The 25,803-nt window shown below is 41.8% G+C and overlaps 2 protein-coding genes across 2 annotated transcripts in view; one reads left to right on the forward strand and one right to left on the reverse strand.

Annotated features, from left to right (window-relative positions):
- MSH2 (MUTS homolog 2) overlaps positions 1–25,803 on the reverse strand; it is a 220,453-nt gene that overhangs the window by 76,648 nt on the left and 118,002 nt on the right. Inside the window, exon 11 of the mRNA XM_089428792.1 lies at positions 25,404–25,612. Coding sequence (XP_089284918.1) covers positions 25,404–25,612 — 209 coding nt within the window. The remainder of the gene's footprint in view (positions 1–25,403; positions 25,613–25,803) is intronic.
- On the forward strand, positions 3,001–6,697 carry LOC149169746 (uncharacterized). Its single transcript, XM_089428066.1, has 3 exons — positions 3,001–3,056; positions 4,622–6,392; positions 6,507–6,697. Exons 2-3 carry the CDS (start codon positions 4,658–4,660, stop codon positions 6,695–6,697), a joined length of 1,926 nt encoding a protein of 641 aa, XP_089284192.1. The 5' UTR covers positions 3,001–3,056; positions 4,622–4,657.

The following is a 25,803-nucleotide window of genomic DNA, read 5'->3' on the forward strand; positions in this document are numbered from 1 at the left end:
GATAAAGAGGACGAAAAAGACACCAGAGCAGCACTAAAAATCCAACTTGTAGGGGCCTCAAGAGTGGGGGGAATTGAGAGTGGCAGTGCTTCTTCAGCATCACCTTCCTCACCCATAGGTCCCAACCCCTCATCTATCTCATCTTTTTTTATTCGTAGAACCACAACTAGTGCACAACCTGGCATCAAATCAGCAATTAAAAAAAAGGAAAAGGCAGAAGCTGACAGGTTGGTCAGTAAGTGTCTTCTATGGAGTGATGTTACTTTCAACATTGCCAAGACAAACCCATTCTACTAGCCTATGTTTGATGCTGTTGTTATCATTGGCCCGGGGTACAAAGCCCCAACCTTTGCAGAATTGAGAGGGCCTCTTCTTCAAGATGAAAAGACTGATTGCACTGCTAGATTGGCAGAGTTTAGGGGATCATGGGAACAAACTGGATGCACAATCATGTCAGATAGTTGGACTGACCAAAGGGGTAGGACCCTTTCTTAACTTCTTGGTTAGTTGTCCCAAGGGGACAATGTTTACGAAATTTGTTGATGCATTTGCAGACATTAAAGGTGCACGTACATTATGTGAGTTTTTGGACATCTTCATTCAAGAAGTAGGCCCAAGCAATGTTGTCCAAGTCATAACAGACAACGCTGCAATTTATGCTGCAGCTGGCAAGTTGCTTATGGAGAGGTATCCTAACTTGTTTTGGACACCTTGTGCTACTCATTGCAATGACTTGATGTTGGAGGATATAGGTAAGATTCCTACTGTGAAGGATATTGTTGAATCATCCAGGAGCATAACAAAATTTATATATAATCATGCATCTGTGCTTAGCTTGATGAGAAAATACACCAAAAACAAAGAGTTGGTGCATCCTGCCATTACACGATTTGCCACTACTTTCATATCTCTGCAGTCTCTATTGAATTCTATGTGGGATGTGAAGAGCATGTTTCTTTCAACGGATTGGCGTTTTTTATCTATTAGCCGCAAATCAGAGGGAGAGGGCATATGCAGACTAGTTTCATATGATCAGAGCTTTTGGGCAGGAGTAGAGGAGGTGTGTGCCATTTCAAAACCCTTGGTAAGGGTTCTTTGATTGGTTGGTGGAGACAAGCCCGCAATGGGCTACTTGTATGAGGCCATGGATAGGGCCAAAGAAGCCATTCGTGCTTATTATGAAGATAAGGGAAACAAGGAGTTAGAGAAACAACAGGTCATATGGAGAGTGATTGATGAGCGATGGAACAATACCCTCCATCGCCCCATTCATGCTACAGGTATCTACCTCAACCCTGCATTTTCTTACGTCTGTGGTTTCAGATTTGATGCCGAGGTGATGGATGGATTCTTCACTTGTGTCGAGAGGATGGTGTCATATCAGCAAGAATGTGAAGATATTTCTAAAGAAATGGAGGTCTATAGGATGAGAGGTGGCACATTTGGTTTTACCATGGCTATTAAGAATAGGACGACCAAAATGTTAGGTAAGCTTCAGTTTATTTCAAACTTTCAAGTTTAGAATTTCAATGGTCTTTTTTTTATGTTTCTCATTTTTCTTTTAACTTGTAGATGCTTGGTGGACAAGCTATGGTACCAGATTACCCCATCTCCAAAACCTTACCATTCGAGTGCTCGGCCAAACATGCAATTCCTCTGGGTGTGAGCGCAACTGGAGTGTATTTGACAAAATACACATCAAAAAGCACAAGTAAAAAGATTTCAAATTAAATTTTTTGAATTCATTTGATTATTTTTAATATTTAAATTTTCTAAGTACTAATTTACAATCTATGACCCTAATACAGATTGGAGTCCCAATGCCTCAATGACATGGTCTACGTCTACTACAATCTTTGATTGTGGGTGAGACAGCTTCAGACACCTACTGATGTAGAAGCCATCTCATTGGACAATATTGATACCACCTCTGCATGGAGAGTCGAGGCTGAGAGGCTGATCATGTACTCAATCCCAGATTGGTTAGGTGTGGATCTAGAGGATGTAGCAGTTGTAGGGGAGGGAGAGCTAGAGGTAGAGGAGGAGGAGCAACATCAGGGTCAGGAGGCAAAGCTGGTTGAGGATGATGAGGAGAAGGTGACACCATCTAGGATGGGCAGCAGCAGCATAAGACAGAGGCCACCTCTTCCATCAGCTTCTAGAGGACGATTGAGTCCATTTGTATCCCCAGGGGCAAGGCCTTCTTCCTCTAGAGGAAAAGGCAAAGTCGTTCCCTATTCCCGTAAAAGGGGAAGAGGATCTCAGTGACTGATTACTTGATGACTTTTAGATGACTCATGATATACATTTATTATATTTTTTGTTGATATTTTGACTCTTGAGAGTTGAGACTCAGACAGGACTCAAAATTCAGGAGTTGATTCACTATTTTGATATGTGATGTAGCACTAGACTTCATATACATATTATATATTAGCTTTCTTTACATGTTAATGTGGAAATGCATTTATTTGATGTTGTGGATACTCTAGATGTTAAAAAAAATATTAAAAAATGAATAATTTTGTGTTTTTTTAATTTTGCAGACTTTTTCAAAAAACTCCCGACTTTGCCAAGTTTTTCAACTTTTGAACCCTTGGCGAATTAATCCTGACTTCGACTTTTTCCACATTGATTTTAACCCACAGTTGGCCAAAATCATGCTCTAATACCACCGTAACGTTCCGTTTAGAATTTTGCCGTTCAAATTATGAAAATTTTCTTCAAGAAAATACAGTGTTGATAATATCGCCGAAATATCGGCGATATTCGGAAATATCGCGATATTTTCGGCGAGCCGAAATATCGCCGCCAAAATATCGCGATATTTTCCTGTTTTAAAAATCTCGCGCGATTTCCGATATTTCGGCGATATTTCCTAAAATATCGCGCGACGAGTGAAAATATCGCCGGCGAGGTTAAAAAGTTAAAATCAGTCCGCGCGCTGTATAAAATGATTTTTGGGTTTTTTCACGTCATTGTTTTTCTGAGAGCTGGAGCCGCCGGAACGTGGTCGCTGCGAAGGAGGGTTTGGTCGCTGCAAGTGCCAAGAACAGGTATGAATGCCATTAAAATTTTAAATAAACTGCAGCATGACTGCGTAGCAGTGAAGCGGCAAGCCTCTATTGCTCATGAACTAAGGGAGGTCTGCACAATTCGTTTTTTTCTAATTCTTTTAAACCCTCTATAGCAAATCCAATTCAAATTCTATCCAACTCTGATTTTATGCCAAATTTGTTTGAGGAAGACTTGTTGAAGATTCCCTTTCAAGTTCGCCGAATCTGAAGCGATTTTATTTGATTCATCTTGAAATTCGGTGAATTTCGAATTTCGACCATGAAGTTCATCAAATCCACTAACACTGCCCCTCAGACCTGGCCTGGCACCTAAGCCGAAGTAAGTCTGTGTTAACAGTGCAGGTCCCCAGCTTCAAGAGATGTTTCTCAAAGCAACTTCCAAAAAGACATCATAATGTGTGGATGCTGTAACTCCAATTTAAAACACAATGAAAAGAAAGGGGGAGGTAACATGGCAAGAATATGGGAATGCTCGAGAATAATCCAAAAACACACATGCTAAAATATTGAATCCAGAGAAAACTGAATGAAGCATTCACAATGAAACAGCTTGACAGATTCTTGTTTTTTAAGACATCGATAGCAATAACACGATAGTCGACACCTGAAGCTGGAATAGACCACTGACTCATCCTATTAGAAATTTATATTCATCAAGTTAAGAACAATGTACCTTTTGCACTCAATCCCAAATTGTTTGATAGGTTGAACATTTAGATTTTCTACCCAAAGTCTAGATTTGGTGGCAGCAAGATGCCCTGTGCTATGGATGTTCATTTGATTTTATCTTGCCCAATTATTGGATAAAAGAATAATCTGCCTATTTGCTAGATGTTCTTCTCACTAATATTCTGTAAGGCGAAGTGAAGCTTGGATGCCCACAACGTAAGTCTTATGGTTGGTGGAAGAATGATTTACTTATTTTGTGTGAGATTTTCTTGATCTTAGATGTTCTATGAAGTTAATCTCATGACTCTTAGATGTTCTATGAACTTGAAGTTAATCTCATGACTCTATTGATCTTAGATGTTCTATGAAGTTAATCAAGTTTTGATTTCAGTTATATACTAATTCAGTTATTAAGGCCATTATCTGTTTCTAATATTTATATAAAAATAAATATTATAGCAAATTATACCACCTATAAAACCTTATAATGAACACAATTACAGGTTGCTAATGCTGCAATCGGAGAGCACAAATATTTAAAAACAAAAGTATATGACACAGCTGGCATGTCTCGATGCCATATTAAACATGTTGCCGCCTTGTGGAAGGTTTTGACTCTTGAGGACTGTTTGACTTTGTGCTGCTTCTTGAAGACCATTCATTGCCAATTATCCCAGGGCCAAGTCTGTTGTCTCTTTAAGCTAAACAAAAAAAGTTCTTTCCTTTTTTTGCTACATTATCAGAAATAAAATTTCTTTCCTCCACTGATCTAAGAGATAAGGATGTTGTTTTGTAAAATGATGTGGTTATTAACTTATTTGTAATTTCGTATTACTTATTAAGTTACTAATTCCAAATTTTTTTTGGTGCTGTAGGTTTCCTTTTGAGTTAGCCCACTACAAAATACAAATATGCCAAAAAACTTGGACCCATTTTGGGAGTATGGGATCCCTGATGGTGGGACAAATCGTGCATATCTTGCATGCAAATTGTGTGGGACCAAGATGACAGGTGGGGTTACACGACTGAAATACCATCTTGCTAGACTCACTGGACATGATGTTGGCATTTGTACAGTTTCTAGTCCGGAGCTTATACAAAAAGCTCTTGAGGCAATTGAAGAAAAGGACAGAAAGAAGGAAGAGGCGGAAAGAAACAAAGCTGAACGTGCAGGTAGATCTTTCGGGATATCTTCTCCTGATTTTGATGTTGAGGGTAGTGGCCCTACTGGCCCTAGTGGGAGGGGCTCCACAACTGGCACACCATCACATGCTAGCGCTACTGCTAGTGTGAATGCGAGGTCATCATTTTTTGTTCCACGAACAGGAGCTGGAGCACAACCTGGCATAAAATCGCCTGTTAAAAAAAAGGAGAAGCAAGAAGCAGATAGAGTCATGGGGAGGTGTATTTTTTGGAGCGACTTACCTCTCAGCATCACGAAAACCAATCCATTTTGGCAACCAATGTTCGATGCTATTGCTGTTGTGGGCCCAGGGTACAAAAGTGCCACATATGAGGAGTTGCGGGGGCCAATTCTTCAAGCAGAAAAACAGGACATCAACTCTAGATTGGCGGAGTTGAAAAAGACATGGGAAGTCACTGGATGCACAGTGATGTCTGATGGTTGGACAGATAGGAAGGGTAGGACCCTTCTAAATTTCTTGGTACATTGTCCTAAAGGTACCATGTTTATTAAATCGTTGGATGCATCAGAACATATCAAAGATGCAGCAACGATATGTGAGTTGTTAGATGGGTTCATTCGGGAGATTGGTGTGCAGAATGTGGTGCAAGTCATAACAGACAATGCAGCTAATTATGTGTCTGCCGGCAGAATGCTTATGGAGAGGCATCCCACATTGTTCTGGACTCCATGTGCAGCGCATTGTCTTGATTTGTTGCTTGAGGATATGGGGAAACTCTCCTTCATCAAGGAGGCAGTTGATATGGCTAGGAGCATCCCCAAGTTTATTTATAACCATGCTTTTGTTCTTAGCCTTATGAGGAGGTTCACTAGAAACAAGGAGTTGCGGCGTCCTGCCATCACACGTTTTGCCACAACCTTTATTACTCTTCAGTCTTTGCTTCGATGTCAGTTCGAGTTGAAGCAAATGTTTGTGTCTGATGATTGGCGTAATTGTAGATACAGCAGGAGACCTGATGGGAGAGCCATTGCAAAAATGGTGTACTCTAAGACATTTTGGCGTGGAGTACAAGAAGCATGTGCAGTTAGCGAACCTATAGTAAAGGTTCTTAGATTGGTGGATGGAGAGAAGCCTGCAATGCCTTATTTGTATGAGGGCATGGATAGGGCCAAGGAGGCCATTCGTTCCTATTATGCAGACAAGGGTTCTGCTGGCCTTGATAGGCAGATGATGTTATGGGATGTGATCGATAGTCGGTGGACAGGGATGCTTCATCGACCCATTAATGCAGCAGCACTCTTCCTCAACCCTGCATTTTCATACAAATGCAACTTTGATTTTGATGGCGAGGTGATGGAAGGGCTCCATTCCTGTATTCAGAGGATGGTACCTGATTCTGAGCTTCGTAGCAAAATCAAGCGCGAGGTACAGTGTTATCAGGATTGTGTTGGCCTATTTGGCTTTGATGATGCCATTAGGGAAAGGGCCCTCTTCATGCCACGTAAGTGACAAGTCATCACTCATTAGAAATTAGAAATTTGAATTTAATTATGTTTTAACTTTTAACTTTTAACTTTTAAGTTTTTGAATTTTTTATTTCATTATTTTGTTGTAGATATTTGGTGGCGAAGCTATGGTGCAAGGGCACCAAATTTGCAAAAATTGGCTATACGAATCTTGAGTCAAACATGTAGCTCTTCGGGGTGTGAGCGCAATTGGAGTGTATTTGAGAAAATACACGCCAAAAAGCGCAACAGGTATAACATTGAACTCAAGCCTTCAGTTGAGCAATTACACTTATTGTAATTTTTAATTTTTAATTTATGACCTTCAAGTGTCAAGAGTCAAGAGTCAAGACTCATTACTTTTTTTGACACTCTTACAGGTTGGAGTTCGCACGCCTCAACGATTTGGTGTATGTGCATTACAACATCCGACTTCGAGTGAGGCAAATCGAATCACCAGTGGATCCAGATGCCATTTCCTTAGACAATATTGATGTATTGTCTCCGTGGAGGGTGGAGTCTCAGGAGCCCATATTGGAGGAGTCACCTTCATGGTTAGAGCCAGTGGCAGATGATCCATTAGAGCAGGGGCAGCAAGAGGAGGACTCAGAGTCAGAGGAGCAACAGCACTTAGAGGAGGAGCAGGAGGAGCAGGAGGAGGAGGACACTGCGGGAGCATCAGCATCAACACCATCTGCTATAGATATAGGAGAGCATAGCTCCATGCCTAGCACTCATTATTTGACATTAGGTGCAGAGGCAGTGTCAGGGCCTTCTACTACTAGGGCCAGGCCTGGCAAACAGCCCATCATGTTTTCCCGTAAAAGGGGGAGAGGGCAGTAGATAGATAGCTGCTAGTTTTATTTGTTATGCTACATGTAACTCATGATGATGAGATACTTTTATTATTATATGTGATGTTATTTTGTATTGGTTCTCCACATTTGAGTCCTTGAATGGACAATTATCAGGGATTAGCACGATTTGGTATCGCCTTTGATATATCATTTCTATTTGACATCATATATATCAGTGTTTTCTTCATATTTATGTGCCAATGTGTTTATTTCATGTTGTTATTGCTTTATATGTTTAAAAATATGAAAAAAAATGAATATATTATGCATTTTTTATGCTTGCCGATATTTGCCGATATTTTCGCCGATATTGCCGATAAGATATTTTTTGGACCCTCGCCGATATTTTCCCGATACCGATATTATCAACACTGAGAAAATATGTCATTTCTATTCAACAATATCATGAAAATGCACCAAGAAACTATTGGCAAATAACATATAAACCCAGAAATAAAAAGTGTTGCTACTACGACAAATTAATAAATATTGCAAATACACATAGAACACAGAATATATGCAACAAACACAGCGTTATTTATAATGATAATACAATAGCTAGAAGTAGTTGAGGCAATGTTGGCCACCAAATAATCTGCAGCAACACTGAACCTAGCCTCCAAAATAGCAACTAGAAAACTAACACCCAAATTGAGAATCTGAATAATCCTCATTGCAATCTTCAGATCTGTGGTAAATCTGATCTCCAATAACACAGTTGAAGCTTCGTGAGATTTCTGGGTGAAATCTCCTCAATGGTGGGTTGGGTTTTCATCCAACTCACAAGAAATGGAAACCCAAGGGTTTTCGTCCTGGGGCTTATTGCAAGTTGAGAACCTCATTCTCAAACCTCTCTATAAGAAATATACTCAACTCCAAGATGTCTCCAAATGGTTTCCTCCTCTTTTTGTGTCATTGGAGTGCCATAAATTCACCAGTCACTATGCATGCACAGCGAAAACCTCCATGATCTTGCTAGCTTCCTCAATGGTGAGTTGGGTTTTCGTCCAACTCACAAGAAATGGAAACCCAAGAGTTTTCGTCTTGGGGCTTACTGAGAGTCAAGAACCTCGTTCTCAAACCTCTCTATAAGAAAAATACTCAACTCCAAGATGTCTCCAAATGGTTTCCGCCTCCTCTTTTTGTATCATCATTGGAGTGCCCATAAATTCACCAATCACTATGTGCATGCACGACCAAAAGCTCCATGATCTTGCTAGATTCCACTTTACTTGTAGGCACAAAGGAGTTGGGTGTTGCCCCTTGATGCCTTTGTCACGAGCAGTAGGACGTAAGAGGCTCACTCGAGACAGTTGGATGGGACACAGTATCTAGCGAGGGACTTCTCAGCAAGGGCATTTGGTCAGGACACGAGTTGACAGGTACAACCTTGGGGAGTGCATCATTTATTACAGAGGTAGCATATGCTCCACCCTTGATGTCACACTTAGGGAGGTCATTGTGAGTGGGTTGCAGGGCACGCTTTCGACAAGACAGTCAGAGGCATTATGTGAGCATGAGGTATAGGGGATGGTTCCTCGTTTACAGGAGGATGCGTAGATTCCAGGCAATATCCGGGTACATCATCAAGAGTTGGAATAGCACATTTCACTGTGCTTCGACAGGAGCAGAGCAGTTTGTCATACATGGGACAGATTCTTAATGCTTGGTTCGCATCTATTGGATGTATACAATGGTCAGAGAGGCACAGAAGGGTCCCAACAACTAGCAACATGTCACAGCAACAGGCAGTAAGAATTGGGGGTTGTGGACCTCTAGTATGCCTACAAGATCCAAGGATCCAATTGATTGGTGCGGCACTCCATTCTTTAGTGGGTATAGTCAGGATAGCAAGTGATTCGGTTCATTCTCATGCTCACTCGTGGGGTATCACTCGGGTATTTGTCATATGGCGAGGTAGGTTGTTGCTCAGGATTGGGGCCAGCCATGGAGTGAGAGGCTTTGGCACTACTGAGTCGCCATGGCAATTTGCGCATAGCCTCGATCATCACATGTATTATAGCCGAGAGTTGCAAGAAAGGGGGATCTGGTACGAGCATGTTGGGCAATCAGTCATGACCAAAGTGTCGTAGGGTCAGCAAAACACTTTCTTTCTCCAATAGACATGGGACCATGGGACCACAATACTTGATATTTCAACTACCCTTACAGATGAGCTGGTCTCGACAGGGGAAGATCATTCTGATCTTCCATTGGATTTTTGTGATTCGTTGTTGGCGTGGGGAAATGATCAGCAAGAGGAGTTCAGGGGAAGCTCATGTGAGCAAGGATTCATCTCCACAAGGGTCGGTTTGCATCTTCAGGAGTCCACCCTTGGAGTGCATGAGATGGGTGACTCAATAGAGCAGTTGCACTTGGATTCGGTCAAAACTTTATATTTTCATGATGCTTTTCTTCCTAACGGTATGCAGAGGGCTTCGTGTGCTTGTACTAGGCTGGACAGTGAGTGGAGCAAGGGGTGCTCCATGTTGATTAGGATGGCCTTGGGGCAACGGATGACGACTGCCAAATTCTTACCACCACTAGATGATGAGGGGCACCTGATTTTGACACCAGAGGCTATTTTACAAGCGAGGGAGAGAGAACTGAGGAGTCGGATTATTAGAGAATTCCAGGTCAGGTGGAAGAATTTCCCTGAAGAAGATGCCATGTGGGAGAGAGAGCAAATTTTGCAGCATCCAACACTATAGTTGCTTGAGGACAAGCAATATTTGGGAGGGGTGGATTGTCATGTCCCCAATTAAAATTTTGTCAACGAAATTCTCAATTTTGTTAATTTTGGCAACTAATAAATATTAAAAAATAAAACTTAGGAGAAATAATTTTGGAGGTGTTAAATATTTTTTGGAGAGAAGGCAAAGGTTTGGACTTAGGAAAAGAAGAAAAGCAAAGTGAATATAAGTTGTGGAGGTTACAAAAGGGAAATCGAACCTAGGGAAAGATAAACCATGGTATCAGAGGATGGTATGAGAGAAATTAAACCATGGTATGAAGAAGCGAAAGCAACCATAAAAGGAAGGCTAGAGCCTCATTTTGATCATTCTATTTTGGCATTTCATTTCTGAGTCGGATGGTTTGCATAAGTTGTTGGGCCAAGTCAACCAGTGTTATTTAGCACAGGGATTTCCAAGTGGAAAATCCCAACTCTCTTTTAGTGAACCTAGAGTGTCACCCTACGAGAGAAATTTGGAGATGATTGGATATTTCATTTCCTAAATTTGACTGCTAAAATCTATGAAGACATACATACTCTACCCCCCTCTGGTTTTGAATTTGTGGCCTCTTACAAAAAAACAAATGCTAAGAGCAATGACTATGTTAAAAGTGAAAACCTTCCATAAAAATTAATAATATAAATATAATATAACTTAGATACATTACATGCCCTCCAATCTACGAAGGCTTCATTGTTGAAGCACATGAGGAAACAAGATAGAAAGATTATCAATTTCCTATGCAATATCGATGCATTATAGAAGCATCAATCCATCCCAGGTAGATGTTTGTTGGAATTAATTGTTGACAAGATTCAAGAATGGAGCTTTTCTCACTATGACTCCAAGCATGCTTCTAAAGGAAATCATATTTGGATTTTGATTCTTTAGAATGTTAACAAAATGTCATCTTTGTTCAAAATAATGTCAACGTTAGCAAGTTTTTTTGCTCAACACAATAACACTCATAATTGGGATGACGTAAAGGTAATTTGTAAATTTCTTTTCTTGATTTCAATTTCAAAACTTTTATTTTCAACCTGAAGTTATGAATTGATATCTATACCAGAGATTTTAGTTACCCTCTCCTAGAAGCCCATTATACATCACCTAGGTCAACAAACCTTTAGCATTATTGCTCATTTTTTTCTATGTCCCCTCCTATTTTTATTTCTAATCTCTCCCTTCAGGAGACTAGTACATTCCTTATTTCTTTCTATTCTCTACCTTTTCACACAAATCTTTGTGTTTGTTATTTGATTTACATTTCAATATTTCATATTTCATTTTTAGAACCTTCTTCAAAATTACACCCTTAGCTTATTATTATTATGAACCGTTTGTTATCATATTTTGGTTTTAATATTTATGTATATTACATTAACCTTGTAGTTCTCAACATTCTTCCACTACCCTTTCTTTCAATCTTTTAATTATTACTTCCTTTTCTCATTTATTGTCCTTCTCCCTATCTTCTACTTAATTATTTACATACCCTTGCTTTATCATCTTATACCTTAAACTCTTATTTCCATTCCTTTCTCTTCTTTATTAACCCTTTCCCTTTCTCGTATCTTAGTAAAGGAAAGAGAACCATATCCCTTCTACAGTTGGAGTTGAAAAGCATATCCATTATCAGTGTTGCATGAACCACCCCCCTCCTCCATGTCCCGGAGGCTAGAAGTGCGCTTCCATCCAAAAATCATGTCTCTTGCCACTGTGGAACCATGACAGTTCTACTCACGATTAATGCACATGGAACTGCTCTTCCATGCACAATTCCAAAGCGCTCCGCGCACGGTCCCAAAGAAACATAGTTCCACAATGCTTCGCATGTGATTCCACGAAGGCGACTTTTTTGTTTCTCCCCTTTAACTTTGGATCAAGGGTGGGACTTAGGGTGGTTTTAGGAATGAGGGAGAGTGAGAATATAATATGCACTTTTTCATATAATTTGCAACTAATTTTCCAGCTCTTAATAGACAATAAATATACCGATAGATCTTGTGATGAAGTGATTGTCCATCTCAACCACTTGAAGATGACCTCAATGCATATCTTGATGAGTTTGTTAATGGCGCACTACACTTAGAGGCCTTGGGAAGCTAGACATTGAGTATGGCATGTTCATATTCCCCTTTTGGATGGAGGTATTGTGTCTTCATGTAGCTATTTTGTTGGATTGATGAACTCATAGGATGATCCTTTATTGTTTTATGTATTGCTGACATTGTCCACTTGAATTTGATAGTGGATATTGGTTCTTTATGCAATCATACGCTAGATTCAAGGTTTGACATTGGATATTACTATTCTACAATATATGAAGATGGAGCTTTGTAATTGCTAGAATCTAGACAGTTGATGCTTGAATAATTATTCATTAATGTACTATGGATGCCATTTCTACCTCGATTTATGTACACATATGCATGGATTCATATATTTTGCAACTAATTTGGCATTCTATATGCTTTTTTGAGGATTTTTGGAAAATGACGCTTCTGACACTTTGCTCCTCGAAAATGCACCCACTCCATCCCCGCTTCATGCAACATTGTCCCTTATCATCTATCAATCCCTTGAAGAAGTTAAAGCAAACACCAAACACAAATGGGTAAAAGCTATGTTGCTCTTGGGATGAAAAATCTCCAAATACTCAACCTACAAGAGCGTATGGAGAAAGCAAAAAGGAAAAAAGGGCTCAAGGAAAAATAAAAATATGTGCTAAAAATAGCTCGTCCTATTGCCTCAAAATCTAGCAGGCTTTGTGAGAGGCCTCACAAAGAAAAAACTAGACTAAGATACAGCAATGAGGTCGTTGCCACTGTCACCTTGGCACTCCACCTCCTATGCTTTAGCGGAATTTTATCACATGGGAGGCTTCCCAGAATATATCACCTAAAGGTCTTCTAAGTCAATAGGTTCAAGGTGACACAAGTGGATGGCTTAATCAAGGTACTTCTTATTTGGATTAGAGAAAAAATCTTTATGTCAAAGAGCAATGTACCATAAATTAAGCTTAGAGAAGAGCACTTGAGGCCCACAACTTCAAGATGTGAGTCAATAAGAGAGCATCTAGGCATACAAGCACAAGGAAAAGGTTTACTTTTAAGGCATGATCAACAATAGGGAATGGTAAACCTCCAACAAACCCCTAAGTTGAAGCCCTATGTAGAACTTGGTTTTTATAAGGCCTTAAATTGTCAAGGGTTGCTAAGAAGAACCCTAATGAGGCAATTTCCACCATGAACAAAGCTAGATTTTGAGTTTAAGAGGTCAAACAAGGTGAAAAGATGCCAAATTAGCTCTAACGCTTCAATAGCACAAGCCCTAGTTGACTTTGGCCCTTGCCCTAGCTCTAGCAACTTTCCTTGAAGGGATGAAAAAGTAAAAAAGAGAGGAGAATGGTAAAGTTTTCAAGAATTTTGATCATAAATGGGATCTCAATGTGTTTCCCTACTTGGGTGATGGAGTATTAGGGATTTAAATTCTAAACAATAGAGATATCAAAATTTTGCATGAAGTAAGGGGGCAAACCCTAGTTCTCACTTCCTAATCGTAGCTATCCTTTTATGAGGAGAGAAATTAACTTGAAGAATGCTCACTGGGAGGACTTCTAAGGAGTTCAAGGAAAATAGATTGAACATGTAACAATTTACCAAGAATTGACAATGGCTTATATTTCAATTTTCCATTAAGTAACAAATGTCAAATAGAATCATAGATAGTCATAGAAAGGAAATACATTGAAATTTGAAAGTTTGAGAATTGAAATTTGAAAGTTTGAGAACTGAAATAATTTTACTTGTAGCTTACCTGGCATCCCAGCTGTCACGCCCCTACACCTGCGGTAGTCTTCCAACCGCTTATAGCGAGGTGCGGCACCACCGAACGCTTTCTTTTCACCAATACTAACATTCATGGACTACGCCTAATTCACTTGTCCTTACTTAGTTTGTGTTTCGCAACCAAGTAAAATTACATTTATCCTTTATACCAATGAACACCCATACTCATTCATTATCCACAGCAATTATAAAAGACAATAACAATTGCACAGTATAAAGGGGAGGGGCAACTCCCGAACAAGTCTCCCCGACAATGTATATTATTCAATCTTTCTTCATAATAATACAATCATCGCAAGTAATGCTTGGCAAGCTCCAAGCCAATACTTAGCTTCTTTTACAATATAGGCAAATCAGCATTTTACAATAGCCATGTGCACGCCTTGCACAAAGAGTGGGTGCTCACCCGTGTCACCAAGACACTCTAGTCAATCCTGTCACAATTCTGCACTCAAGACAACCCTGGGCACACCTTGCCCAACCCACAACCGGCTCAAGATAACACCAAGACTGCGCCCAAGAGTAATGCGCATGAGCTATGCGCACTTCAACCCAAATCTGCGCACTTCTTCCTCCTTGAACTCTGCGTAGTTGTCCAAGTTCGAATGAATGACAAATGAGCCTCAACGCACATGTATATATATGTGTTCAAGCATAGTTCCACTGTGGGCGGTGGCACTCCAGCCGACCCCCAAAACAACGATATAACACCCCTGCGTGCGCCCTTCTACATGTCGGCCTGCCCACATGCTTCTCCACACACAATAGGTTATAAATCCACCGTCACACTTTTCTCCTTAGCCATTTTTCCAAGTGTCGTAAACTTTCCTCGGTTTCGTCGCATGTAGCTCTCCGCTTTGTCGCATTTCCGTTCAGCGCGCGCGCGCCCGTCGTCCGCCCGCGGGCCCATCGTGCACACTGACTCGCCCGTCCGCGTTCACGCCCGGAGGCCTTACATTCTCCTCCACCTAAAATCGTTGTCGTCCTCGACAACATATCATCCTAGTAGCCATCCACCAAGATCATCACTATCCATGATGTCAACTCCTCTACATAAGGCAAACATCCCTGCAACATATGTAGAACTCCATCTCCATCATGTCTCACCTTAGTGACCAACTGCCACCAAGTACTCCATACCAAGGTATACACCTTTACGGTATGTCCTCCATCAGATATCATCTTGATCCATGATCATCGACCCCTCTGCCACAATCTCCACTGCAACATCTCAAGTCGACCTCATCATGTGTCACCATGTGAACCTCTGTCATGATACTCCAACAAAATGCTAACACATCTCTGCACACTTCACGACCCCATGTCTAAACTAGTTGGGTAGCTAATCCAACTGTCACGCTCAAATCATGAGAGTGAACATCCTCATGCCATCATCAGTTGTTCCTCAAACATCCTGCCACATTCTTGACCCATCAAGAATCTATCTCCATAATCCATGCTCACGTCCATGGAAACTCCATCCATCTGCAACATGTCATGATGCTTGATGCCAAGTCATCCCTGCACCACCAATCATACCTGCTCAACATGTTTAAGGGACTCACTGCCATGAGCAGCTAACAATGAGCCCCATCTTCTTCATCCATCTAAGAAGATGTAGAGGGAGTAGAGCCTGAAGGCTCTCCCTCACTAATCAACTCAATCCATCTATCAAGATCCTCAATCTCCATCCTTTGTAGATAAGCAACCCGGTCTTCCTTCTAGACATCTGGCCTCACATATACCTCCTCATCATCATCATCATCCTCAACCAACTCTAGCCTTCTTGACAAATCCAAGATGCTATCTGAAAGTGATCTAATGACCAATGACTGCTTGGTAAGCTTTGCCTCAACAGTAGACAATCGCTTACTCATGTCTCCCATTCTCTTCTCATCCTCCATTTGCATCACTCCCAATTTACAATCAGGCCTTGTCACACCAATGGTTGGCACACCAATGGGTACATCTTCCCTTCCATCATAAATGTAGAGCTTCTTCAAATGTGGAACAATCATAGCATCAAATTGTTTCATGAATTCCATCCCCAATACAGCTTCATAGTCATCAATCCGCACTATAGTGAAGTCAACCTTCCCTGTCCATTCACCAAGTGTAGTGTCCACCCTCTCAGCTATACCAAGAATCTCAATAGGAGGAGAATTCACTGTCTTCATTTGTGACTTTGCCGATACAAATTTCAGCCCAATTCTTCTCGCAGTATCTTCACCCATGAAGTTGTGAGAAGCCCCACTATCCACCATAGTGAGTACATAGCACCTCCAACCTTCATTCAAACATACTCCAATCTGTTCCTCTCAGGATCTCTCCTAGAGACCCCCTCCGTAGTAGCAAAAGCACCAAGTATCTGCATCATCTCCACAAAAGCACCTTCATTCCTCACATCAGATTGTGCAATAGCAGCCACCTTTGGTTTAGAAGGACAATTCTTCACCGTGTGTGGTCCAGCACATATCCAACACTTCAAGGCTTTCTTCGTCTTTGAACTATCATCCGATTTCGAAGCATCATCCTTCTTCTTATCTTTCGGTTTATCGGACTTCTTCTTCCTATCATCAGAAGTCTCATCATAATGCTCCACCAACCTGTCAACAGCAGCAAAAGCTTCCTCAAGTGTCCTAATCTTCTGCCTCTTCACTTCATTGCGTGCCCAAGGCTTCAACCCAATAATGAAGTTGAACACCTTGTCCCTCTCCGCCATGTCAGGAAGTTCCAGAGCTGCACTTGCAAACTCTCGCTGATATGCTTGTAGGCTCCCGGTCTGCTTTATGTACTTAATCTTTGTCCTTGCTTCCCATGTTTCATCCTGAGGACTGAAATGAGTCTGCAAAGCCTTCCTCATGTTATCCCATGAAGTAATGTCATCAGCATTGCCATTGGCAATCTGATCCAACCTCCTTCGCCACCACATCTTAGCATCCTTTGTTAAGAACTGAGCAACTACCTTAACCTTCGTCTCATCATCAGATAGACCCAACCGTTCCAAGTATTGCTCCATGTCCCATAGAAAGTTGCCAAGAGTTTTTGCATTCCTTGTGCCATCATAAGATTCTGGTTCCTTGACCTTCACATGAGGCACTCCTCCACCTGAGTTATGCCTCACGGCCTTCTTCAACACCGCGATCTCATCCTTGGCTTCGTCAAGAGATTTCTTCAAGTTCACGATCTCTGCAAGACCCTGATCCCTTGCTTCTTCAACCTCCTTGACCCTTACTTCAAGTTGTGTACACATAAGATCAGTGTACTCATATTGTGTCCGGAGTTCATCGTGTTGTGTTCGGAGTTCATCGAGTTCTTCCTTTATCTTTGAATTGGCCTCTTGTTCCTTAGCGAACAAGTCCATCTTCTTATCCCAAGAGGTCTTCATATCCTCCATCTTTTCCAACACCTTTTCAATGAACCCAATAGTAGTATCTTTCACAACGTGACTAGACCCAGCCTGAGATTCAGCTGCCATCTCTAACAGCCTATTTCTTCTTTCCAATCTAGTTTCGACCATCCAACAGCTTCACCAAATCTCCTGCAATTAGAACCAACCCTTGTTCCATTTGTGTGAAACGGTTTCCTTCACCTGCAAGCACTCTTTCCACTGTCACGAGCAACCCTGCTCTACGGCTTCAAACCGAAGTCTTGTTCTCACCTGTCAAGTGTGTACCAGCTTCAATGCTTCAACACCTGAACCTGTTCACAAGCTTCAAACCAGCTCAAACCGAGCTCTAATACCACATGTCACGCCCCTACACCTATGGTAGTCTTCCAACCACTTATAGCGAGGTGCAGCACCACCGAACGCTTTCTTTTCACCAATACTAACATTCATGGACTATGCCTAATTCACTTGTCCTTACTTAGTTTGTGTTTCGCAACCAAGTAAAATTACATTTATCCTTTATACCAATGAACACCCATATTCATTCATTATCCACAGCAATTATAAAAGACAATAACAATTGCACAGTATAAAGGGGAGGGGCAACTCCCGAACAAGTCTGCCCGACAATATATATTATTCAATCTTTCTTCATAATAATACAATCATCACAAGTAATGCTTGGCAAGCTCCAAGCCAATACTTAGCTTCTTTTACAATATAGGCAAATCAGCCTTTTACAATAACCATGTGCACGCCTTGCACAAAGAGTGGGTGCTCACCCGAGTCACCAAGACACTCTAGTCAATCCCGGCACAATTCTGCACTCAAGACAACCCTAGGCACACCTTGCCCAACCCACAACCGGCTCAAGATAACACCAAGACTGCGCCCAAGAGTAATGCGCATGAGCTATGCGCACTTCAACCCAAATCTGCGCACTTCTTCCTCCTTGAACTCTGCATAGTTGTCCAAGTTAAAATGAATGACAAATGAGCCTCAACGCACATGTATATATATGCGTTCAAGCATAGTTCCACTGTGGGCGGTGGCACTCCAGTCGACCCCCAAAAACAACGATATAACACCCCTGCATGCGCCCTTCTATATGTCGGCCTGCCCACATGCTTCTCCACACACAATAGGTTATAAATCCACCGTCGCACTTTTCTCCTTAGCCATTTTTCCAAGTGTCGTAAACTGTCCTCGGTTTCGTCGCATGTAACTCTCCGCTTCGTCACATTTCCGTTCAGTGCGCGCCCGTCCGTGCGCCCGGGCGCCCGTCGTCCGCCCGCGCACCCACCATGCACGCCGACTCGCCCGGCGCCCGTCCGCGTTCACGCCCAGAGGCCTTACACCACGGTCTTGTCTTGGATAGCCATATCATACCCAAATGTCCCAGATCTCAACTTATATACCTCGAGTTGTTTGGAAGTTCACACCCTCCTCTAAATACATTGGTAAAATCCATCCATAACCTATGAATCAAACCTAAATCCACATGCATAAGAGAATGCAAGGTTGAGGTAGAGCCTTGTTGCATGAATCAAACGATGGAGAGTGTTGTTCCATCGCTAATCAATCACACCCCATATCTCATCTCATCTAGTGAATCCCTCTTCCCCCTTGTCTTCATAGTATCGATGGAGAGCTTCCTAGGCCCCCTATACATGGCCTCATACAAGTAGCCCATTGTGGGAATCTCACCATCAATTGTTGATTTGGGGTAGTATCGGATGTGCTCTAGCCACGAAAATTGGTGGAGAGGCTAAGGCACATGAGATCTCCAATACCCAGAAATGGTTTGGGCAGACTCTAAACAGTTTGGGAGATACTAAAATAATTAATATTTTTAATGGAGTCCCCAAGTCTAAACTTAGGGAAAATAAAATGTTAATGTGAATTAATATAAAACTGTGTTAGAATGGTCCAAAAGTCATGGATCAAGCCAAACCTAATCTTAGTCGTTGATTAGGGACTTAATCTTGATTGTTGATTTGTCAACGAAAAAAGTATAAGAGGAGGCTTGAGGGTCACTTGGAGAACACACCAGACTTATCAGTCATTATTTTTGCTAGAACAGGGTTGCTAAGCAAAGTTGAATCAGTGATCAACAGTGAGGGGCAGTGAGTACGAGGCAGAGATGCAGGGAAAATACTGGGAGACCAGCACAGAAGTGGGCAGAGCAAGAGCAAAAGCCAGTCTAGGCTACGTAGAGCCCAACAGAGGCAATGTAGAGCCCAGAGAGACTGTGTCATGCACGCAGAGGGCAGAGGGAGTGAAGCAGAGGTTGTGCAGTGCCTCAGAAGGCTGACACAGAGGGTCCTAGGGCTAACGCAGGTCAGCAGGAGGCTAACGCAGTGGCCAGAAGGGCTAGCACTGAGCTTCAATTGTGTCGGATGGGGTTTCGTAGGACAGCTTTTCTGAACCTGTTTTCGAATATAGAGGTATTGCTGCCAAATATTTTTCTCTGTCGAGTGAGCCAGTTTAGGCACCTAGTTGTACTCAAATAAACTGCATAATAATATAACCCTCTAAATAGTTGCACCGGTTTCCCGCATTGGGCTTTTCCGGGGACATTTGTCCAAAAATAACGGTGTCACTTGTGTGCTTATTTTCTTTCAATTAATAATCTGTAGATGTTGATACTGTACTTGTGTTTATTTTCAGTATTTACATGGTAAATAACTTTTTAAGTAGTTAAACAAGTAGGTGAAATAAACCAGATAGTACAAAAAGAATTTCTAACGAGTTAGACTTAGAAATTCCAACATGGTATCAAAGGGTGGCTGCAGATCACAGGAAAATTGAAGGCATCAGCCCAGCAAAGCATTTACAGCAGATTCAATTGTCTCGAGTGACAGAGTTGATCCTTGCAGAAGGCGATAGAGGAAGGAGACTCGAGTTGATCCTTGCAGAAGGCGATAGAGGAAGGAGTGACGCAGAGGGACTGCGTCATCAGTATGGGCCAGAGAAAGGCCAACGCAGAGTCTGAGGGAGGCAAAATCAGGCTCACACAGAGCCACGCAGAGGCCAGAAGGGCTGACGAAGTTGGCTGAGGGAGTTGATTTGTTGGTGCCGAATTTACGCAAAGCCAAGTGGCTCAATCCTTCAGTTGTTGGGGCATAGGAGGTTGTGGGTAGTTTGCGGAGCGAAGCTGGTGGGGTACTGTGGTTAGAACAATACCTAACAGGGCAAGACCAAGGTGGAGGGAGTTGTTGCCGAGGCATATGTCTAGCCAAGGAATCTGGATCAGTGTTGCAGTTGCACAGACGAATCGGAGTGGAGCAAATTGACATTGGCAATAGGATTTCCAGAAGAGAAATTGATATTCAGAGGGAGTCGAACCGAGAACTTCCAGACAGGAAGTTGAGAGACTCAACAGAAGTCGAACAGAGGACTTCCAGGAGGGAAGTAGAGAGACTCAGAGGAGTCGAAAGAAGAGCAGTGAGATGGTCATGAATGGGCTGAGAGATCAGGATAGGTTGGACGAAGCATCCAACTTTGTGGTCTAAAAGGCCAAGATCTTGTCCATTCTAGACAGACATCGTCTCAAGGGCTTTGTCTCGAGAGTGATAGCTATCCTAGTTGACCCGATAGCTAATGAAAGGCATGAAGAGGCAATGGCTAAGGCTAAGTGCATCATCCTTGTTGGGGTCAAGGATCATGTGATACCACATATTGCCGAGAAGGAAACGGCAAAGGAGATGTGGGATGCCTTGAAGACATTGTACCAACATACTTTCGTACAGAGGAAGATGCTCCTAGAGAATCAGCTAAGGGCATACCAGATGTAGAAGGGAGAGCAGATAAATGTCTTCCTCGGTTGGTTGAAGGAGATCCGTGACCAGCTAGCTTCCATAGGGGCCACGCCGGATGAGGAATTGATGGTGAGGACTGCACTAAACGCAGTTTTCGAGGATTGGGAGGTTTTTGTTCAGAGCATACTGGGTTGGACGAATCTTCTAGATTAGGAAGAACTGTGGGCAGCTCTTCCTCAAGAAGAGATCAGACGGCTAACCAAGGCAGGGAGTAGCAGCAAAGGGGTCAGAATCAAGAAGGAGGAAGAAGAGGATGCGGCTCTAGCATCTGCGGGAAAGCAAGAGAAACAAAAGAAGAAAGACCTCTCTAAGGTCAAATGCTTCCACTGTGGGGAGCTGGGTCATTATGCGACTCAATCTCCAAGGAAGAAGAGCAAGGGAGAAGCCTCTGAGACCAAGGTTGCGCCAACAAGGGCAAAGAAGGAAGTGGAGACAGACGATGACTATGCCATGAGTGCACACACGCCACTTGAGCGAAAGTGGGGAGACATCGAGCTGTAGTCAGATGGACTACAAGCGATGAGGGGCAGGATCCTAGAGGAACCCAAACTCTTGGATTAGACCTTGCCACAGGAGCCCCGAAGAAAAGTAGCAGTACTAGCGGATGTCAGTAGAGACAGATGTAGATGGAGCGACAAAGGGAGCTACAATGCAAGATTCCCATGAAGCAGTAGTGCGAGTAGCACGAGAGTGTTGCACCAGTGCAAGATGGCACAGAGAGGTGTGCAACGGTGCGAGATGCATGGAGTTGTTGCAACAGCGCAGAGGTCAGAGAGGAAGCACTTGTTAGTGACAGAGGGAGCTTCAGCATCAGGTGTGTTTCTAGCCTTACGGAGATGTCAGAGTTGGGAGATCAGTTACTTACTTCTCAGTAACTGAGTTGCAATGCAGCAGTTAGCAGTGGTAGTGCTATGGGCAGCATGATGAAACATGATGAGAGGGGTTGCAGTACAGATGCAGCAGTGGCAGTGGCAGGACCATGGGCAACAGCACGAATGTAGAGGGAGTTGTAGTACGGACGCAGCAGTGGCAGTGACAGGGCCATGGGTAGTAGTACAAGATGCAACAATGCAGAGGATGTTGGGCAGCAGGCCTAGCATCAGCACAGGGACCGATGCCAGATGATCAGAATGATGTTCAATGAGGAGTATTACTAAAGCACAGTCCTCACTAAGAGGGAGTGTTGATTTGGGGTAGCATCAAATGTACTCTAGCCACGAAAATAGGTGGAGAGGCTAAGGCACATGAAATCTCCAATAACCTAGAAATGGTTTGGGCAGATTCTAAACAATTTGGGAGATATTAAAATCATTAATATTTTTAATGGAGTCCCTAAGTCTAAATTAGGGAAAATAAAATATTAATGTGAATTAATATAAAACTGTGTTAGAATGGTCCAAAAATCATGGATCAAGCCAGATCTAATCTTAGTCGTTGATTTGTCAACGAGAAAAGTATAAGAGGAGGCTTGAGGGTCACTTGGAGAACACACCAACATGATCAGTCATCCATTTTGCTAGAGCGGGGTTGTTAAGCAAAGTTGAATTAGTGATCAATAGTGAGGGGCAGTGAGTACGAGGCAGAGAGGCAGGGGCAATACTGGGAGACCAGCACAGCTGCGAAGAGAGCGAGAGCAACAGTCAGTCCAAGCTACGCAGAGGCTAGCAGAGGCAGCGCAAAGCCCGGAGAAACTGCGTCATCCACGCAGAGGGCAACGGGAATGATGCAAAGGTTGTGCAATGCCTCAGAAGGTTGACACAGATGGTCCTGGGGCTAATGCAGGTCAGCAGGAGGCTGACGCAATGGCCAGAAGGGTTAGCGCTGAGCTTCCGTTGTGTCGGAGAGGGTTTCATGGGACAAGTTTTATGAATACCTATTTTCGAATATAGAGGTATTGCTGCCGGATATTTTTCTCTGTCGGATGAGCCAGTTTAGGCACCCAGTTGTACTCAGATAAATTGCATAATAATATAACCCTTTGAATAGTTGCACCGGTTTTCCTGCATTGGGTTTTTCCGGGGACATTTGTCCAAAAATAACGGCGTCACTTGTGTGCTCGTTTTCTTTCAGTTGATGGTCTGTAGATGTTGGTATTGTACTTGTGTTTGTTTTCAGTATTTACATGGTAAATAACTTGTTAAGTAATTAAACAAGTAGGTGAAATAAACCAGATAGTACAGGAAGAATTTCTAACGGGTTAGATTTAGAAATTCCAACATCAACCAAGCGAAGAACCTTTACTAAAGGTTCACTTAGCACACAACTCCTCCACTCCCATCCAAAATATTTGGTTGTGTCTCACAAGTTGGGTTACCGCTTGCCCATCCACTTTAGTACTATAGAAATTCCAACATCAACCAAGCGAAGAACCTTTACTAAAGGTTCACTTAACACACAACTTCTCCACTCCCATCCAAAATCTTTGGTTGTGTCTCACAAGTTGGGTTACCACTTGCCCATCCACTTTAGTACTATAGACACTATTGATTTTTTGTAGCGTCAAGAGGTATTCCTGCTTTGCTAAAGAGCCTCCAAGTCGGCCTAGAAAATTTATGTAAAATTTAATTTTGTGAAAAATCTACTTGGCTTAGGAAAGTCAAATCGGCCTACTCAGTGAAGGGATGTGTCCTTTGGGGTGTTACACCCATTTCGACAAGTATATATAGAAGATTTGATGTCTCATTTTCTCCACCAATGAAGAACCAAGCCTGATCTGATTTTCTTCCAAGGTTTATCTTCTCTCCCGGCCACATGTGTGAGGAGAGAAAGGGAGAGTTGACCAACGCTAACCGGACAGTTTGATCTTTGTTTTGACCGGTTTTGACCAAAGTAGAACGAGTTTGATTGGGCCACAACTGGCTTCAATTTGAAAACCTACGGAACAAAAAAGGGAGGGAAACATCGAAATAGAATAGAAATCCACAAAATTGAAAAAACATGAAAAATGCTCCAACCAAAATACCCTAGCTACATAAGTATTAAATCCTCCATTCAAGGAGAGAGAAACAAGGTATATCTAATGAACATTGCATACCCTATACTAGATCTTGAAAAACAAAGAAAAGGAAGGCAAAAATATATTTTACATACCTCGAAATACGGAAATGGTATATTGGAGTAGATCTCCACTCCACAAATACTCAACTAATGGCAAATAAAACTATGGAATTCCCCTTGTTTGCTGGTTGAAAAACGGTCACAAGGTGGCTTCTCCTCTCAGAGTTCAATCTCAACAACATAAAAAACCAAAATGACCAAAAAAGCCTAATCCATAGGCTTTAATTGGCAAAAAAGAGTAACAGCGTGATAATTACGATCGTCTCACAATAATTACTGAATTTATCGCGATAAATTTTGGCAATAATGTTGGCGAGGGGCAGTTTAGCAATAATTCCAATAATATCGTGATAAGTGCAACACTCATTCTGAATTATGTAGAACTCATGGTGTCTTTGCATATATATATGGTGCTTCCCCTATACGACTATTCTGAAATTTGCTAAATCTGCTACCCACCCCACAAAACCATATTCATCCCTGTCCCCACTTCAGTGGGGACTTATAATGAATGCTTTAGAATTTAGAGAATAGGACAATGGTAAAACAAACTTAAGCAGCAGTGAGAACCTTTATGAAATTGTATATGACACAATGAGAAGAAATGAATTTTGCATCTTTACAAATTTTCATGTCTTCACAGATAACACACAAAAATGAGCAAAGAAAGTAGCATAAAGCCATAATCCATGGCCTATTGTTCCAATAAAAACAGCACCATCAAAAACCCTTAGTTACTAGTACTTACATTAAATGGTTATGCTTGTCATGCTACTCATCAGCATAGCCAATTACCTTATACTCACTCTATCTTTCTTAACCTACCCATTAGAACTGTTTTCTAGTAGATCAGATGGCACCTGAAGAACTGGCATGAGTATACCAAATCAGGATGTTCATTCTTAATGCTCATTTTTGTCAATGTGACAAAGGGAAGAAGCATTCTATTAAAAGCACAAAGACGTCATCTTCACAACATGAAAGAAAAAAGGCAAAAAAGAAAAGGATGCACAAGCAAGCTTAAATATCTGTTTTTTGGCTCTTATAGTTCCAATTCAAAAACCTCTTTTTTTATTTAAACTATTAAAATTCACTAATTTATCAAGTCTTCACTTCAAAGAAACAAACACATCCAATGTATAAATTCTTAGATTCGGTAACAGACAAAAACAGAATATTGTATCTAGTATCATTTAAAATTAAATCTTTTTAAAAAGAAATATAAGTTGTAGAGAACTTATAGAATGCAAGCAAAATAATATAGGCTATAAAGCTATACAAGGAAGGGTAAACACCTTGTACAGCATAGTCAACTTCTGAGTATTTGTATCAATATGTGCACTGACGTGATAATTTGCAATACCCACAGGTGGGCCCTTGGGGGGTCCATGGACAGGTGTTTCCTCTGAATGAGCTAGTGCTGTAAGTTCATGGAAGTGAGTTGCAAAGAGTGTAGGCGCCCTTGTAACTTGCACAAGGTATTCACAGATCGCCCAAGCCAATCCTGAACATGACAACTTCAGAAACATTAAAATACATCTAAAGAAAAGTATTCACAGCTAAAGCCCATGTGAATGTAAGAGGACAACCCTTAACAAGGTTGTTCTTCTGCATCCATTAGCAAAATAGGGTACATTATCAAGTGCATCATGTAAAAGAGGACTCAATGGCCCAACTCAAGAACCAAATAATTTG

The sequence above is a fragment of the Pinus tabuliformis genome, chromosome 4_2, assembly GCF_031772625.1.
Source record: "Pinus tabuliformis cultivar Carrire ecotype Pingquan chromosome 4_2, CPIR1, whole genome shotgun sequence".
NCBI lineage: Eukaryota > Viridiplantae > Streptophyta > Pinopsida > Pinales > Pinaceae > Pinus > Pinus tabuliformis.